The sequence below is a fragment of the Anguilla rostrata genome, chromosome 17 (genome assembly GCF_018555375.3).
Source record: "Anguilla rostrata isolate EN2019 chromosome 17, ASM1855537v3, whole genome shotgun sequence".
NCBI classification, from domain to species: Eukaryota; Metazoa; Chordata; class Actinopteri; order Anguilliformes; family Anguillidae; genus Anguilla; species Anguilla rostrata.
The window spans coordinates 21760875-21778719 of NC_057949.1; the positions used below are offsets into that span (position 1 = coordinate 21760875).

Below are 17845 nucleotides of genomic sequence, written 5' to 3' on the forward strand. Positions count from 1 at the left end.
ATTACCGTTCGGCCCAGCTTTCCCTTATTGACGCCAGGCCGGCCCGTGAAGGACGGGGCTCCCCGTCTATGTCTGGGGTCCGCTGAGATTTCTCCCCCACCGGCAAGTTTTTTTGTTTTTTTGTTTTTTGCAGAAGGGATGAGAGAACAGAGGCTGGTGTGGCCCCAAAATCTCCATCATTGCTGTAGCAACCTAGAAAAGCGTAAAGTGGTGACTGACAACCGACTGGAGAGTCCCATTTTCTTTACCGCTCTGACTGGCTCTTGGTGAACGCTTGTAATAATTACGAAACGTTGTGTTCCAGTTTGGTCCAATTTGGCTCTGCCTCAATTTGACCATATAATCCATGCCCAAGATTAATTAGCCCCAGTTTTTGAAATGGATTTATTTCTTTACGTAACTGAGCATTTAAAAAAAAAAAGAAAACTTCGATCTGAATGCTTCATCTTTTGTTTTTTTCCCCCCTCCTAATCCTAGAACTGTCACTCAGCACTAAAAAATGCAATTTTTCATCTGCATAATTGACATAATTGAGGAAACTGAATGAATTGAGAATTAATATGCGATTAAAAAAAGGCCTTTAATTGTTGCAGGAATGTTTTGAATGGGCCATTATGGTGAGAAATTTCTGGACCATCATTTACCTTGAAGCTGACAGACCTCTTTGTGAGACCTGGGGGGGGGGTGGGAGTGCGGGGGCGGGGGGCGGCCAGCGAAAGAGCTGCACTAACGGGCACGGGTGTGACGGGGTGAAACCAAACTGTCAATCAGGTTGACAGCCGCGGCCCCACCCCCCTCGGCCGCAGCCTCAGGGGGGTGCACGTCGAACCCGAACCCCCCTGCCGTCGCTGCAAATTACTCCGCAATTACAGGGCACTTTCGGCTTTTCAGCGGTTGGTCCTTTTTTTTTTTAAAAAGGCTCGGGTGATGACGGCTCTTTCGCTTCTCCTTCTTTGTGCCGCCTGTCAGAAACGCGGCCGCTTCCGTCCCGAACGCCCGGCTCGACCGCGGCTAGCCCGAAACGCGCTTCCGCGGCTAGCCGACCGCCTGCGCTCGCGACCTGAACGGGGGGGAGGAGTTACGGGGAGGCGCGGAGTCCTTACCTGGATGTTGTCGAAGGATGTTTTGTTGGTGACGTCGTACAGGAGCAGGAGAGCTGACGGGGGACAGATGGAGGGGGAAAGAGGGAGGGAGAAAGAGAGAGAGAGAGTGTCAGGGGGCCTCTTTCATAAAAAAGCTTCTCTGAAAGAACCCAGACAAACAGATACACTGAGCCCTTGGGAAGCCATCAGTAAATCAGCCTTTTAATAGACCATTCTCCTGGGCTCCATATTCATATATCTTCATATTTCCACTTACTTAGTTTTCCCGTAAAACATGACTGACTTCCAGTCCCAGTTAGATGGGACTCTGTGTGACATGACACAGTCGTGAGATGGTCATTTTGTACTTTCAGAAATCAAATGATTTTGTGTCTTTGGATAAATCAGTTTTTATATTTTCGTACAAAATATATATTTCACTCGAGAGTCATATAATGCACATTCGTTGCTTGGACTTATTTAACCACTCTGTTTGCTCTGATTGATTTTTCCATTACCTGTCAATTACCAGTTAGTTTTTTTTTAACCTTTCATACTGGGCTGGCCAGCAGAGTATGGATTCCTCCTCTACATTTGGGTTCCTCCTGAGAGTTTTTCCCACCAGTGAATTTGTCCATGCCACTGTTTGAGTGTGTTTGCTGGGTTTTGGGGGGGGGGGGTTCAGACTCAATCTTGCCTAATTTTTCCTACTTCCCATTTCTGTAAAGCGTCTTTGTGACGGCGTCTCTTAAAAAAGAGCTCGATACAAATAAAATTGAATTGAATTGAATATATATTGATTTCTCCCAGTCGGGGGATGGAACAGAAAGAACCATTTCCCAGCATGCTGTGCTCCTGCCGACAGTTGTACGGAAGAGTGGGGTAATGGAACAGGGCGAGCGGTGGGTGAGCGATGTTTGATTGGATGAGCCGTGGGTGAGCGATGTTTGTCTGCGCAGCCGAGGTCAGCCCAGTGGCTCGATGGCCGTGGGTGAGCGATGTTTGTCTGCGCAGCCGAGGTCAGCCCAGTGGCTCGATGGCCGTGGGTGAGCGATGTCTGTCTGCGCAGCCGAGCTCAGCCCAGTGGCTCGATGGCCGTGGGTGAGGGATGTCTGTCTGCGCAGCCGAGCTCAGCCCAGTGGCTCGATGGCCGTGGGTGAGGGATGTTTGTCTGCGCAGCCCAGCTCAGCCAGTGGCTCGATGGCCGTGGGTGAGCGATGTTTGTCTGCGCGGCCGAGCTCAGCCCAGTGGCTCGATGGCCGTGGGTGAGCGATGTTTGTCTGCGCAGCCGAGGTCAGCCCAGTGGCTCGATGGCCGTGGGTGAGGGATGTTTGTCTGCGCGGCCGGGTTCAGTCGATTGGCTCGACTGAGAGCGCAGTGCGGTGCCATTAGCGAGCGGGAGGTCCACTGAGAGCGGGGGGTCCACTGAGACCGCGGTGCGGTGCGGTGTCATTACCAGGCGGGGGGTCCACGGAGAGTGTGGTGCGGTGCGGTGCGGTGCGGTGCGGTCTCATTACCAGGCGGGGGGTCCACTGAGAGTGGTGTGGTGTGGTGTGGTGTGGTGTGGTGCGGTGCGGTGCGGTGCGGTGCGGTGCCATTACCAGGCGGGGGGTCCACTGAGAGTGTGGTGTGGTGCGGTGCGTGCGGTGCGGTCTCATTACCAGGCGGGGGTCCACTGAGAGTGTGGTGGGTGCGGTGGGTGCGGTGCGGTGCGGTCTCATTACCAGGCGGGGGGTCCACTGAGAGTGTGGTGCGGTGCGGTGTGGTGCGGTGCGGTGCGGTCTCATTACCAGGCGGGGGGTCCACTGAGAGTGTGGGGCGGTGCGGTGCGGGGTGGTGCGGTGCGGTGCGGTCTCATTACCAGGCGGGGGGTCCACTGAGAGTGTGGTGCGGTGCGGTGCGGTGCGGTGCCATTACCAGGCGGGGGGTCCACGGAGAGTGCGGTGCGGTGCGGTGCGGTGCCATTACCAGGCGGGGGGTCCACTGAGAGAGAGCAGCGATGGCGCAGCAGAGCATGATGCAAAGTGGCAGGCGGGTAATAGGAACAGGTTCTACTGGCCTCGCCGCTCGTCTTCCTCTGATTAATTTCTGAGCAAGGAGATGTGATTACTGCTTTAGTGTGTGTGTGTGTGTGTGTGTGTGTGCGCTCATGCGTGAAGGAAACCTTTTAAAAAGCGGTGGCACTGGCAGTTAGTGACATTTAAGTTGACAGTTTTTTAAAATTTCAGCTAACATCCACATTGTTCCACTGACAAAAGCCCCGATTCCTGCAGTTCTGCACAGCCACAGAGAGGGTGTGCAGGAAAGAGCAGTGAGGACAGATGCACAAAGAACACGCGCACACACACACACACACACACACATGCACACACAAAAACACAGACACAAAGGCACACATACAGGCACTGTCACGCACACGGACACACTCAAATACATGCACAAACTCATGCATGTTCACATACACACACACACACACACACACACACACACACACATTCCTTGTTCAGGCTGGCATTAAAGAATGCTGCACACAGCAGTTTGTTCTTTCTGTGTTGTTCGTTTACTGTCATGATTATATACATCGTGCGTACAATTATTTATTTACTCATTTATTCAGTAGCTACGTTCAGGAAAGAGCCAGAAGAGAAATAAACAGTCAGTCCCTTATTTTCTTAAACCCCCTTTACAAAAATGCTGTTAATATATGTTCTCAATTTTTAAATATTAAAAATTTTTATTTGGGATCCCTGCTTTTCTATGCAGAGGGGGACAGAGAGCAGGAGTGGGAGAGGGAGGGAGGGAGAGAGGGGGAGAGAGAGAGAGAGAGAAAGAGAGGGAGAGAGGGAGAGACAGAGAGAGAGAGAGGGAGAGAGAGGGGGAGAGAGAGAGAGAGAGAAAGAGAGGGAGAGACAGAGAGAGAGAGAGGAAGAGAGGGAGAGAGAGAGAGAGGGAGGGAGAGAGAGAGAGAGAGTAAAAACGGGCCGGTCACAGGAGGCCCCTCAGCGGGAGCTGTTGCTAAGTCAGAGGAGTAGCGTTTATTAATGATGTGCCACAGAGGGCCCAGAAAAGCAGGTGTAAGACGCTGCCAGCTGTCTGCGCCCGCGCGGTCCTGAGAGGACACGGCAGAAAGCACGCCCGCTCGCCGCACGCTCGCTCGCCCTCGTCCTCGCGCCTCCGAAGGTCTGTCAGACCCCGCCACTCCTCCCGCGGCCTGCCCCGGTCCCTGCGGGCGCGGGGCTCGCCGACTGCCATTACGATCCAATCAAGCGCAGTCGTCAGCAATCAGGCGCGCCCTGCGAGCCGAATGCTAATGTAGCGCTTTTAGCAGCGCGGGTGCGGGGGGGGAGAGGCCCGGGGCTGCGCTCTGCGCTCTGCGCTCTGCGCTCTGCGCTCTGCGCTGCAAACGTATGCAGATTGACTGCCTCCCCTTACCTGCCTTTAATCAGCGCTTCTCACTCTCTGGGTGCTAACAGGCTCCCGTCTCCCCTCCGCACTCAGGGTGAGAGCGCTTAGGGTACACTGAGCACAGGCACACACGCACACACACACTGAGCACAGGCACACACACTGAGCACAGGCACACACACACTGAGCACAGGCACACACACTGAGCACAGGCACACACACACTGAGCACAGGCACACACACTGAGCACAGGCACACACACACTGAGCACAGGCACACACACTGACCAGCACACATGAGCACAGGCACACACACTGAGCACAGGCACACACAGCACAGCACACACACTGAGCACAGGCACACACACTGAGCACAGGCGCACACACACTGAGCACAGGCACACACACTGAGCACAGGCACACACACACTGAGCACAGGCAACACACACACACACACACTGAGCACAGGCACACACACACACACAACACTGAGCACAGGCACACACACACACACACCACACACACACCACACACTGAGCACAGGCACACACACACACACCACACACACACTGAGCACAGGCACACACACTGAGCACAGCACACACACACGACACACACACACACACACACACACACACACTGAGCACACCAGGCACACACACACACACGCACACACACACTGAGCACAGGCACACACACTGAGCACAGGCACACACACACTGAGCACAGGCACACACACACGCGCACACACACACTGAGCACAGGCACACACACACACACACACTGAGCACAGGCACACACACTGAGCACAGGCACACACACACTGAGCACAGGCACACAACACGCACACACCACACTGAGCACAGGCACACACACACACACACTGAGCACAGGCACACACACACACACACACACACTGAGCACAGGCACGCACACACACACAACACACACACACACACACACACTGAGCACAGGCACACACACACACACGCACACACACTGAGCACAGGCACACACACACACACACACTGAGCACAGGCACACACACACACACGCACACACACTGAGCACAGGCACACACACACACACACACACACACTGAGCACAGGCACACACACACACGCACACATACACTGAGCACAGGCACACACGCACACACTGAGCACAGGCACACGCACACACTGAGCACAGGCACATGCACACACACTGAGTACAGGCACACACACATGCACACAGGCACGCACACACACACACACACATGTGGACACGCATACACACATGCGCATATACACATAGACACACAGACACACACATGCACACACACCCGCAGGCGCACATACACACACAGACACACACGGAGACGTGCACACACACACAGACAGACACAAATTTATATGCACGCACACACACAAGCAAAACAACACATTCATGCATATGCATGTCTGCGCGCACACACAGACATTGATTTATTCGGCAATGTTGAAGAAGAGTCCTTATTGACCTTCTCCATTTCTGCATCTCTCATCTCTCATTTCATCACACCCAGTGAATACTGTGAATGCTGCAGTTGTATTGTGAATGCATTGGTTGGGTTGTTTGTTACTGTGAATGCTGCAGTTGTATTGTGAATGCATTGGCTTGGTACTGTGAATGCTGTGATGTTTTGCTGTGATTGTCAGCTGGGCTCGTGCGGTTTTTTGGTGTTAGCGGTTGTGCCAGGGGAGTGAACAGTGCTAAGAACTGATCAGGTTCCTCTGCTCAGGAGCCCAAAGAGCACGGCGTCGCGCCGCATGAACCGGGCGAGAATGAAGTGCGAAGACACTCGGTTAATTGGCTGGATTAATTTTGGAGACGCTAAAAGGGCGGGGCGGGTAAAGGCTTCGGGCGCTGTTAGCAATGCAAAGCTGTGTAAAGACCTGGTAATCGGCGGTCGGGGCTCTGGATGGGAGTCGAACCCGCAGCAGTTCCAGCAGGACTGTACGGGGATCAGCGCAGGCTGTGAGCTGCAGATTGCTGGTGCGGATCTCATCTCTCATTTTAAGCCCCCCCATCCCTCCCCCCCCCGCCCGGAGCGGCTGATAAACCTTAAGATCTGAGGCAGATGCTGAGGATGAGCTGGGATTTCTGGGATTTTCCACAGATTCCCTTTCCGTATGGCAGCCTAAAAAACCCCGCTGTGGAAACGCTCTGGGCTTACAGGGGCTGAGGCCATTTAACCCCACAAAGTCTTCACCTCTCAGGGAGGGGAGCAGCCAGCAGGCAGGAGGGGGGGGGGAGCTGTGGTGTACAGCACGGTGCGCACACCAAACGCCCCCAAAACTTACTGCAAGTGTGTGCGGCGGGCAGGAGGATGGGTGGGGGGTGGTTACACACCCAAACGCATTCCACTCCCTCCTGGGCTCCTGCCAAAGATACTCAACTGTTGCCGCATAGTCAGCTCCTGCCGTTCATCCATTTCTCTGACCTTCCTGTTTCCAGCACATGGAGCTGCTTGGCTCCTTGTATGAAAGGTGCTTCATAAATAGATTATTATTATAATAATAATACATTTTTTAATTGATTTTTTTTTTTTTGGCTGTTAACAGGAAATTTGATAGAACAAAAACAGCATATAGAATATTTGCCGGCAGCACTGTTCTTGATCATGGCCCGCATGAATATGCATATGAAACTCTTCATCTTCAGCAGCAGACCGCTCTGTTGCGGGGACGACTGATCTTTTTCACCGTGTTCATAAGGAGGACTGAACAGGGCGCAGTGTTCAGTGGTGGAGGTTCCTCCTCTCGCACGCAGCCCCCCGCGCCCCCCAGGAGGATCGATCCGAAGCTCTCTGGTGCTGTAGGGAGCGCTGTCAGGCGGAGCGGGCTTTATTTAGACGCGTGGGGGCCCCGCTGGAGCCCCCGCTGGAGCCCCCGCTAAAGGCCATGGCGCTGGAGGCTGATTAGCGGAGATGGCGGGGAGTCTGCCTGGCGCTGCGCCCGGCGGTGATGGCGGCACGCGGGGCACGATTCCCCCCGTTTAGCCGTACGGCATAGCGTGGGGGGGGGGGGGGGGGGCGGGGCGGGCGGGCGGTCCCCCAGACAGCGTGTTACCGCCATGGGAACAGGTATCGCCATGGGAACAGGTACCGCCTTCGTGATACCCGTACCGGCGTCCCGCGTTCTCTCCGCGGCGCTCGCGCGCAACGGCGGCGCTACATGGGGTCCGCCTCAGGGAGACCCACCGGAGGAGAACCGCGTTCGCGGTATTTCCTGCGATGCCGTCGCGCCGCCGGTGCCCCGAGACGGCAGGCGGTTGCCGTATAAATAGGTATAAATCGGGCCCTCGGCACCTCGGAGGCCCCCGCCGCCGCTGCCAACGGGCCCACGCCAACGACCCCCCGCCGCGTGCCTGAGGGAGCGGGACGCGGTGAGGTAGGGGGCGTTCAGACGCGGGCGCGAGCTTTTCCCTGTGGCGGCCATGAATAAACTGAATGACGGCCATTAGCCTCCGTCCACCAGGAAGAGGGCACAGGATACAGTGAGGTGTCATGAGATTAGCCCCAGCCTTAAACACCCCCCCCCCATTTCCCAACACCCCCCAATTTCCACTTTGGGGCACTCACAGAAAGTCCACAGCACCTATGGTCCACCCTGGTTCACTGGTCTCTATACTGTGCGGTAGGGGAGTGTCTGATCCCTGAATGCCATATTAGGAAAAGCACAGAGGGTGCGTTTGTTTGCTGTTTGTTCTTTCCTTCCGAATGCTGGCCAGTGATATTTGGAAGCTGTTCAGAGGACATGCAGGATTAGTGTAAAGAAGTGACCTTTACGAGAATAAACGAGACAATGGCAGTTTGTTATGGACACTGCGTTTCTCACCCAAGCGACGGATGCATTTAGAAAATTACAGTACGAGACAAACTGACGCGCCCTGCCCCGGGCCGACAGTCAGTTGGCACCCTCCCCAGTCTAAATTAGGATGCAGACAATATTGGTGGTTTTACAGACAGACACAATGTTGTCTCTGCTCACCCCTAGTATACATCACTGCACTACTAACAGCCCACCCCCACATAGAGTAATGTGCATTTATAGATGGCATGATGTCATGTGTCAGATGGAAGTGGAGTTTGGTGCCTGATGGTGGTTGTTCCTAATCCCAGATGGGGCACTGGGGCTGTACCCTTGACTTGGGTTCCATACGTGACTTGAGCCGCTTCAGTAAACGTGTAGCTGTGTGAAGTAACTGTTCACAGAAGCAGCATTTCCATCTGTAGAAATGCAGATGAGGATTGTGTGGGAGTGGTGATTCTCCTTTTGTGTTTCTTTCCCAGTTGAGGTTTGAAAGGAACGGATCAGAGAGAGATTAGATGACCGCAGAGATGACCACTGTTTTAACATGCCGTTGTGTTCGTAGGAGGAAAAACACTGATTGAAGTTGTTCGTGGCTGTTCAGTGGCGTACAAAGTAAATGCATGTACACGCACACACTCACACACACACACGGACGCACGCATACACATACACGCACGCATACATACATACACACAGACACACAGACACACACACACACACAGACACACACACACACGCACACCCACACATGCACACCCACACACACACACATAAAGGCCGGGAGCTGTGGTCTGGAAATGACAGTTTGCGGGTTTGAATCCCTGGTGCTGCACAGCGGGAGGCAGGAGGCCGCGCACATGCTGGCACACGCCTCAAGGCAGCCGGCTCGCTCAGGCACCGCGCCGCGATAGCCGCGCTCTCTGGGATAATGGCGGTCCCCGCGGACCGCGCGCATCCGGGGGTCAGGCGCAGGCACGGCCCGTAAACTCCGCCCGCCTGTCCCGGTTATTTACGTCCCCCCCGCCAGCTGGGACTGCACTCAGAGCCTAACAAAGGGGGGCGAGGCGAGGCGAGCCGCACACACACAGTCCGCCCGCGTACGTCCCGTTCCCTCCCGCGGCCCTGTGAGAGCGGAGAGAGTGCACGGGGCTATTCATTAAACCTCTTCCCCCTCTGCACGGTTGACCCGTTCCGTACAGAGAACCACTCGGGACGGACCCGTCGAGTGTCGGCCGAATGGAGGCCGTGCCGTGAGAAAAGTACAGCCTTACATCGTGCGCAGAGCTCTTCCTTCAGCGGGTACATTCTACAGGCTGCCCGTGCTGCTACTCCCCTGTAGGGGGCGCCAACACCGTAACGGGCTCATTATCGCGTGCCGCTCCTTCTTCTTCTTCACATGTGCTACAGAGACTGGAGGCTCTCTTTCACGTCCCAGAACGTGGCAGCGGAACAGAGTGTACATTTATGCTGCTAATTAGTCTCACTTTATCGTGACATAAGGGATAACGGCAAACACACACTTAAAAAACGAACAAGCACGTGCCATCAACCGCATGAACTACGTTTTTGAATTATGACGGCAGTCTTCCAGCTGGTAAATGGTTGAAACGCTTTCACGTTTCTTGTGGCAAAAACGCTTAAGAGCACCATGGGATAGATTAATAAAGTGGGCGGAGGACCAAGGTGAGTATTGTTGTAATGGTGTGAGTGCAGTGAGACATCCCTGCCTGTAGGAGGCGTGCAGCTCTCTCGAGCATATGTACTTTCAGTTCATAAGTGAATAAAGGTGCTGGCGCGTGCTTTGAGCTGCATGTGTTTCTTACTGTTTTTCTCGCTCTCCACATAACGGAGAGCAGAATAGTTGTTGCTGAAGGTCTTCACACTAGATTTTAAAAAAAAACTTGACACTGGAGACGGAGTCTGAGAGGGAAGCTCTGGGCTTACCGTGGGCGTCCCGGTAGTAGGCGTGTGTGACGCTGCGGAATCGCTCCTGTCCGGCCGTGTCCCAGATCTGCAGGGAGGAGGGGAACACGGTTACGGTCGATTCAGTCTCTCTCCACGGGCCGAAAGCTTGCCTGTTCACACGGTGCGTCTCGGCACGACCAATTCTGACTCTTCCCTACCCTAAAATCAGAGCACTTAAGCCTGGGTTGAATACCCCAGGACCAGTGGTAACAAACCCTGTTCCTGGAGATCTACCGTCCTTTTCACTCCAGCCCTAACAAAGCACACACCAATCAACAGCTAGTGATCTCATTGAGCTGCCAATTAGAAGATTCAGGTGTGCCAAATTATGGTTGAAATGACAACCCGCAGGATGGCAGATCTCTTGGAACAGGGACGGTTACCACTGCCCTAGGATGTACTTTGGCTACGTTGAACACTATACCTTCGAATATCTATGGTACCTCCATCACTATAGCCTCAGTTTTCCTCTTGTGCATTCTATGGTAGTCAGCATCATGTGAATTTGTGTCATGACACTTACTATCACTTGTGACATTATTAGGTTGTTATCATTGCCGCTGCTTGCTTCATGCGTACGTATGCGCTGGACATAGTAACGCAACACCTGTGCATAGCAGACTGTGAACATGTTGTCAGAAGGTGTCAGGTTTGAACACTGGGAAACTGCCACCCACCCTTGACCACGATACTAAACCAGTGTAGCATAGCGGTTGAGGAGCGTGCTTGCAATTCCAAGGTTGTAGGTGCAATTCCCAGGTGGGACACTGCCGTTTAATCAAGGTACTCAACCGAAACTGCTGTATTATGGATCATATGTAAAAGTAAAGTAAATAGTGTAAGTCACTCTGGATCATAGTCTTGTATGTCTTGTATGTATTTTATGTTCGGACCCCAGGAAGATTAGCTGCACACTGTGTATTGCTAATGGGGATCCTCAATATATAAATACTGTCTGTAAAGATTAATGAATAATGCATTATTTTAAAGTAAGATTATAGGTGTCGAGCATATGAATAGTGTGAAAGTAATGATCACGAAAGCCGTAAACAAAAAGAATTAGTCAAATGTTCCCCTGAATAATGGAGTGGCTTTTAAACCCAACAGCGTGCAGTAGGTTGGTGAAGTCAAAACAAAGAGGGAATTACTGTCAGCTTTCTTGCCATGGTGCAGTCAAATCCAAATTAAATTGCTGTCATATTTTTCTCCTCATTCCACGCTGTGTGTGAAAGCAGAGCAATCTCATTTTGCATCTTGAATCCTGTAAAAATCAACGAGCTGCCACCTTTGCTTTGAATCACTCCACTCCACTTAGAAAAAAAATACTTGTGGATTCTCTGCTGTAGATCCACACAGACAGACAGACACACACACACACACACACACACTCACTGTCTCTATGGTTCACCTTTTATAGCAGTCATCCAAAGCATCCAAATCCTAGTTAGTTCTTGGTAGGTCCCCTTAATTTTTACACTCTACTGATAGCACTTCTCTATACTTCCCCCACTGTCGCCATACTTCTCCCCAGTGTCTCCATATTCCACCGGGAAGAGGACACTGATTGGTACATTAAGAACAATAATTGATCGCTTGTACGGACTGGTCCTTTTCCCTTGCAGTAAAATTCTTGTTCACTGCCATTTCATTATGGAAAAAAATACCTCTTGTGAATTATCGACATTAATTTTATTTTATTTCAAGTTTGCACCACCCCCACCCCATTTTCCTTCTCCGCAACCACAGAATGTGCAGAGGTTGATGAGTGACTGACTCTGCCAGGGAGTCTAGATGCAAGACGTGAATTCAAATCAGGACTTGCAGCTGCCCTAGAACTAGTCCCTGGGGAACTCCACTAATTAGCTTGACAGTTTCCTGCCGCTACTGTTTTCTTAATGAATTCCCCAGCGGCGTGCCTGGGAACATCTCTAATTCTGACAGGATTAGGAATGGCTATTTCACCGTTTGTCTTCTCCGGGTGAACTGCGGCCTCCCTTCTTTATTTCACAAGTTGAACATAATTTCATCACTTCTTTGAGCTTTTTTCTTTGTATTTTTTAAAGTCTACTTTAAAAAAGGAAAACTGTTCGGCTGGTTTGATGATGTGCGCGTTTCGCCAAATCCCTCTCTGCCTCCTCCTTCGCCTCATTTGTGTGAATATCACAGAAATGATGGTAGGAAGTGGAACAGCTCAAACGAGAATAAAGCAGCCTCAACAACAATGACAACAATGCTGATTGCTCTGTCGAAATGGTAATTTCAAAGGGGAGAGGCACTGAGGAGACTGAATAATAACACGGGACCAAGGGACAGGGAAGCACGAGGTGCCAGGGGCTCAGTGCCAACCCAGACACTCAGTTACTCACTCGTTCACTCACTCAGTCACACGCTCATCCAATTCACCGAGACAATTCACTCACTCATTTCATTCGCTCAAATTCACCAACTCACTCAGTTCGGTCACTCCCTCCCTTACTCGGTTCATTAACTCAATCACTCAAATTCACTCTCAGTTCACTTGTTCAGTCGCCCGGTCGCTCACTCATCTCACTTGTTCAGTCACTCGCATTCTCACTCACTTAGCTCACTCACTCACTCAGTGTCGAAGAGTTGTAGCTCGGCCAGCTACGCCTAACAGGCACTGATAGAGTAACGCGCACACAGCAGGACCTCACTGGCGTGACTGCCGCTCAGCGATAACCCTTAAAAGATTTAACGATGGGGAAATGAAATCCTCATTATGCAGAAGGCACCTTGCCTCCGGAAGCTTAATTGATCTGGACTAAAAGCTTCGCTCACACAGATGAACCTGGCATGTGTGGCTGGATTGAATATGCGCTCTTGTCAGTTCTTCTGGATGAATGAGGAGTACCTACCTGGAGCTTGACCTTCATCCCATCAATGTTCAACACTTTATTCTGAAAAGAAAGATAACAAGGTTCATTTATTACAATGCCACATTTTTGCATACTTTGATTTGATGCATATATGCGCGCACAACACTTTGCAGGCGAATCTGCCAACATTATACATCAGATTCATTACATTGGAAGATACTAGCTTGCATGTATCCATAAAAAATATGACTGGTATGTACAAGAAACTTTGCCTTGTTTAAAATAAATGATCTCAAGTGTTTTGTGCGTGTTTTTGTATGTGTGCATATGCATGAGTGTTTCTGTAGGTGAGTGTGTGTGTGTGTGTGTGTGTGTGTCTGTGCATATGCATGAGTGTTTCTGTAGGTGTGTGTGTGTGTGTGTGTGTTTGTGTGAGAGAGAATTTAAATTTTGCCTCCGGACATCACAGAAGCTGTAGGCAGCTACGTGCGCTGTATTGTCTCCGACCATCAATAATGCAGACCATGTCCCACCAGGCCTCTGTAGAAACTCCTGCTCCTCTTCCTCGTCTGTCTCCTCCAGTGCAGAGGAGCTCCAAGATGGGAACATGGAATCTGGTCTGCGGTTCCAAATGGAACACTGCGATGGGAACATGCCTTTGTCTCTCTGGTTCCAAATGGAACACTGCGATGGAAACATGCCTTTGTCTCGATGGTTCCAAACGGAACACTGCAAAGGGAACATGGCAGCTCCTCTCTGGTTCCAAATGGAAACCTCCAGTTCCTTTATGAATCTAGGTTTGCAGTTTACTTGTCCCCAACCATGGAAGCCCATGTCTGGCTAACAGGCCCTGGTCTGTCCTAATTCTGTGGTTTAACGGCAGATTGGCTGTTTGCCTTGGTCAGACAGGAAACTGGCCCTCAGGGAATGCCTCTCTGGACGCGGATCGATAGCCTTAAGGCTGTGCACACCTGTGCCCTGCTCCGGACCTGAGAGGAACCCATTAAATCTTATTGATTTACGAGCACACGCGACCATTTCCCATCGGCTGTCACCAGGTCATTAAATCGCATTGATTTATGAATGCCTTTCACAACAGCTCCCCCCTCTGCACTCGGACGTACTTGTTGATATTTGAATTCAAGGGAACAGCGTTTTTTCACGCAGTTCAAAGCGCCACTCGACCAAAGCATTTCATACTCGAGGGACTGTGTGTGTACGCGTATTTAAAACGTGTGCGTGTGTGCATGCCTGCGTACACACGCGTGTACGAGTCAGTGTTGAGGCAGCAGTGGTGTCACCTTGATGGAAAAACAAAACGTGAATAACAATTTAATTTTTGCTTTTTTTGGAGAGATAGCATCTTTAAAATTGCTTGCATAACTGCTGCTGTCATTGTTTCCTTAGCACACATGATTTACGACGGTTAACTTGTACATTTATTTGCTCGTGCATCTCATTGAGCGTGGACAGTGCTTATTGATGATCGCTTCAGTTTTCACGTTCATTTAAATGTGCTGGAGTTAGCCGCCGAGCTCATTTTCATCCGCAGTCTCTGGGCAGGTTAAAGCAGCAAGGAATCCGTTCACGCAGCTAGGTGCTCGCTGGAGAAGGACGGAAAGGTGTACCGACACCGTACCGTACCTCACCCCTGTCACAGGCATGCTTAATTAGCGATTAGTTACACTGCCCCCCCCCCCCCTTGTGCCCATTTAGGGTACGTAGAGTGACATATTGTGTCTGGGAGATTCTGTAAAGCAGGTGCACAATTGCTACCCGAATGACACCGAAGATGTCACCTCTGCTGGCTTCTGGGCTTCTCTGCCGTGGGGTCCCGCGGCCTGAAACCGACGTGCCCTTTTGATCTGAAAGAATTTCCCGCCGAATCCGGCCTCATTAACATTCGGCCTCAGCGGAGCGACCGTGCGGCTCTGTGTTTGATCTGCCGTCCGAGGGCTGACAGCATTCTTCCCGTCCACCTGTTGTAAATCGAGCCGGCGATCATCTGAATATTCATGGGTGTCTTCTGCGAGGGCCTGTTCCCGAAACTTCTTTTAAAGCCTTTGACGGGCTTTAGAAGCGAGCCCTGGAGAGCTTAAAGCAATGGGACCTGACTCGTCCTGTCTCTAATTACCGTGTTCTTTCTGCACGAAACGCGGCGGGCCGTCTGGCCCAACACCGGCCCGACGTGTCCTTCACTGAACCCTCTCCTCGGCAGGGGCCGCGGGACAGAGCAGACGCTCCCAGAAGTTTTCGGTGAAAATGTGCACATCGCACTCAAGCAAAGGAGCAGACAGAGTAGCAGCAGAAAACGGCAGTTATGGCTGTAGCTGGTGGTCTTGCTTTGTCAACAGAAATTTTGTGCTGAGACAGTGCGAACCAACGCCAGTAAACGAATGTTTGCGAACCTACGTACGCTCTGTCTTTTCAAATTAATCTCTTTTGCGCCACTGAGAACACTTCCATTACTGATTCTGCCTCGAAAACAAAACGGGCGGCGGAGGCTTTCTAAATGCGTCTGTATCGAGTTTGATGCTGTAATTTTAAAGGTGATTCATTTCTGGCTCTAGGGTCGTGATGCGCTGTGGCATTCATTTCCTGTTGAAAGTCAGGCGGACCCCAGGTTTCCTCTGCCTGCGCCGTTATTGGATTTGCATTCAAAGGGCCTCTATTAACGGTGGACCGCGATACTCCACATAGGGCTCGGATAGGACGGAGTGTAGCACAGTGGGTAAGGAACTGGGCTTGTAACCGAAAGGTCGCAGGTTCGATTCCCGGGTAAGGACACTGCCGTTGTACCCTTGAGCAAGGTACTTAACCTGCATTGCTTCAGTATATATCCAGCTGTATAAATGGATACAATGTAAAATGCTATGTAAAAAAGTTGTGTAAGTCGCTCTGGATAAGAGCGTCTGCTAAATGCCTGTAATGTAATGTAATGTAATGTAATAAGCACATTACGCGCATCCATCTGTGACCAACTAGCACGGTGGCAGACTTCCTCTCTGGACTGTACCATTAGCATATATTAGGGACTAGTAGCTACACAGGTGCCCTTAAGCAAGCCTGTCCAGGGCTGCCAGGATTTGTTTGTCCCCCCCCCCCCCATCCCTTGAGGATGGATCCACCCAAGGTTCCCTCCTGTTTGCTTTGGGGAGGTTTTCATTACCCCTGTCGCCCTTGGCTCGCTCATGGGGGCCTGAGCCCGAGGTGTCCACAGCGAGGTTTGAGTCTAATTGAAATTGAAGTGTACATGACCCTGCAGCGGCGGAATCATTCGGAGTTTCACGATCGCATCAGCAAAACTTAATTTGTGTCAGGGACCCTAACATGAGTTTCCAGTGTCGCTACGCAGCAGGGGGACGGTGGCTTTCAATTATCTCACAGGTCGGGTGATCGCATAATGCGCTTCATTCCGAATCGATTGCTCGCGCGAGGAAGAATCTATCTCCAGAATGCATCTTGGCCAGACGGCATTGCTGGTTGTATAAAATATGCATGTGCAGATAACAAAGCACATCAACACCAAAGTTTTTCCATCATAAAAAAAGTCTTGATGCTTCGTCTGTTATGTCAATGAACACAAATGGTCGCAGTGTCGGATACAATACAGAGAATTTTAACTCACAAATGTTGTGCTACCACAATACCAATATACATGTCCACCGCTTTGGCTGAATACTGAATTCTGATTGGCCGGGAAGCAGCGGCTGCTAAGTTCCATCATCATTCTGAATTAATGTGCATCGGTCTCAGTAAATAAAGTGGGAAATTTGTAAGAGCTAGCAAGCCAACAGTTACAATGTCATACTTGCAACAGTGTCAGCTGGATGTCCAGCGATGATTGTAGAGACTCTGTTTTTAATATAATTCAGTAGCTGGCCAGCTAGCTATCTGCCGTAACAAATGTGCTGTAAGACCATTGAGAGTGAGGGACTAGGAAGACGCAGTTCTCAATGTAATAGGGTATGGGATATTTGCTGGTATACTTGAGTCACATTTCCATTGCAGTGGAATCTCATATTGAAATGCATGCTTTGAATACAATTATAGTTACATATAATGGCATAGTCTTTGTGGGGGAAAAAAAAAACCCACTGAGGAGGCATGTATCTGATGAGTGTACGGATTGATCCATTACTCGTGCCCGTACCTAGAGTATGCAGTTTACTGTAGTGCAAGCAAACGTACAGCAGTGACTTTACTAAATAACTCATGGGTATACGCCATCCTCATGGGTATGTCCTCAGAGCTTGTCATCCATATTTAATCATCAGGTTCGGGTCTGAAGGTTAATCCCGTCAGAGGCGGCTTCACGGCCTCTCAATGGCACTTCTGCGGGCGAGTCACTGAGAGTGTAAATAAGGCCATAGTTGCTTGTGGTGATCATTTTTTAAATTACCAGCACTCCCACTCTCTCGCATACAGTTCTCCAGAGGGTTCTGGCAGTACAAAGTTAAATGATCTGTATGAAATATGGCAGGAGTAACCAAAACACTACCCCCACCCCACCCCCCACCCCCTCAAGAAAGGAAGAAAAAAATAGAGGGGAAGTAAATAAACTGTTGGTGGAATGGCAATCAAATTAATGTGGCCATTCAAAGACGAGCAACCTTGAGGGCCTTTGAAATGGGGAGAGAGAGAGAGAGCGAGAGAGAGAGAGAGACACTGTGACTCCAGTGAAGTCATTTAATGTCAGTGTGGGATCCCTCCCTCTGAAA

The 17845-nt window shown here is 51.0% G+C and overlaps 1 protein-coding gene and 1 long non-coding RNA gene across 5 annotated transcripts in view; one reads left to right on the forward strand and one right to left on the reverse strand.

The window, feature by feature from the left end:
- Positions 1-17845, reverse strand: part of LOC135242860 (ras-related protein Rab-26-like) — an 87706-nt gene that overhangs the window by 40073 nt on the left and 29788 nt on the right. For all 3 annotated transcript variants that reach the window (XR_010326486.1, XM_064314130.1, XM_064314129.1), the window contains exons 3-5: positions 13164-13205; positions 10267-10333; positions 1104-1156 (exon numbers count right to left, since the gene is read on the reverse strand). Coding sequence is in view for 2 of the 3 variants with exons in the window: in XM_064314130.1 (XP_064170200.1) it covers positions 1104-1156; positions 10267-10333; positions 13164-13205 (162 nt within the window). In the remaining variant the exon portion in view is untranslated. The remainder of the gene's footprint in view (positions 1-1103; positions 1157-10266; positions 10334-13163; positions 13206-17845) is intronic.
- The window catches only part of LOC135242864 (uncharacterized), a 101157-nt gene that overhangs the window by 15778 nt on the left and 67534 nt on the right, over positions 1-17845 (forward strand). The gene's annotated exons all lie outside the window — the stretch shown is intronic.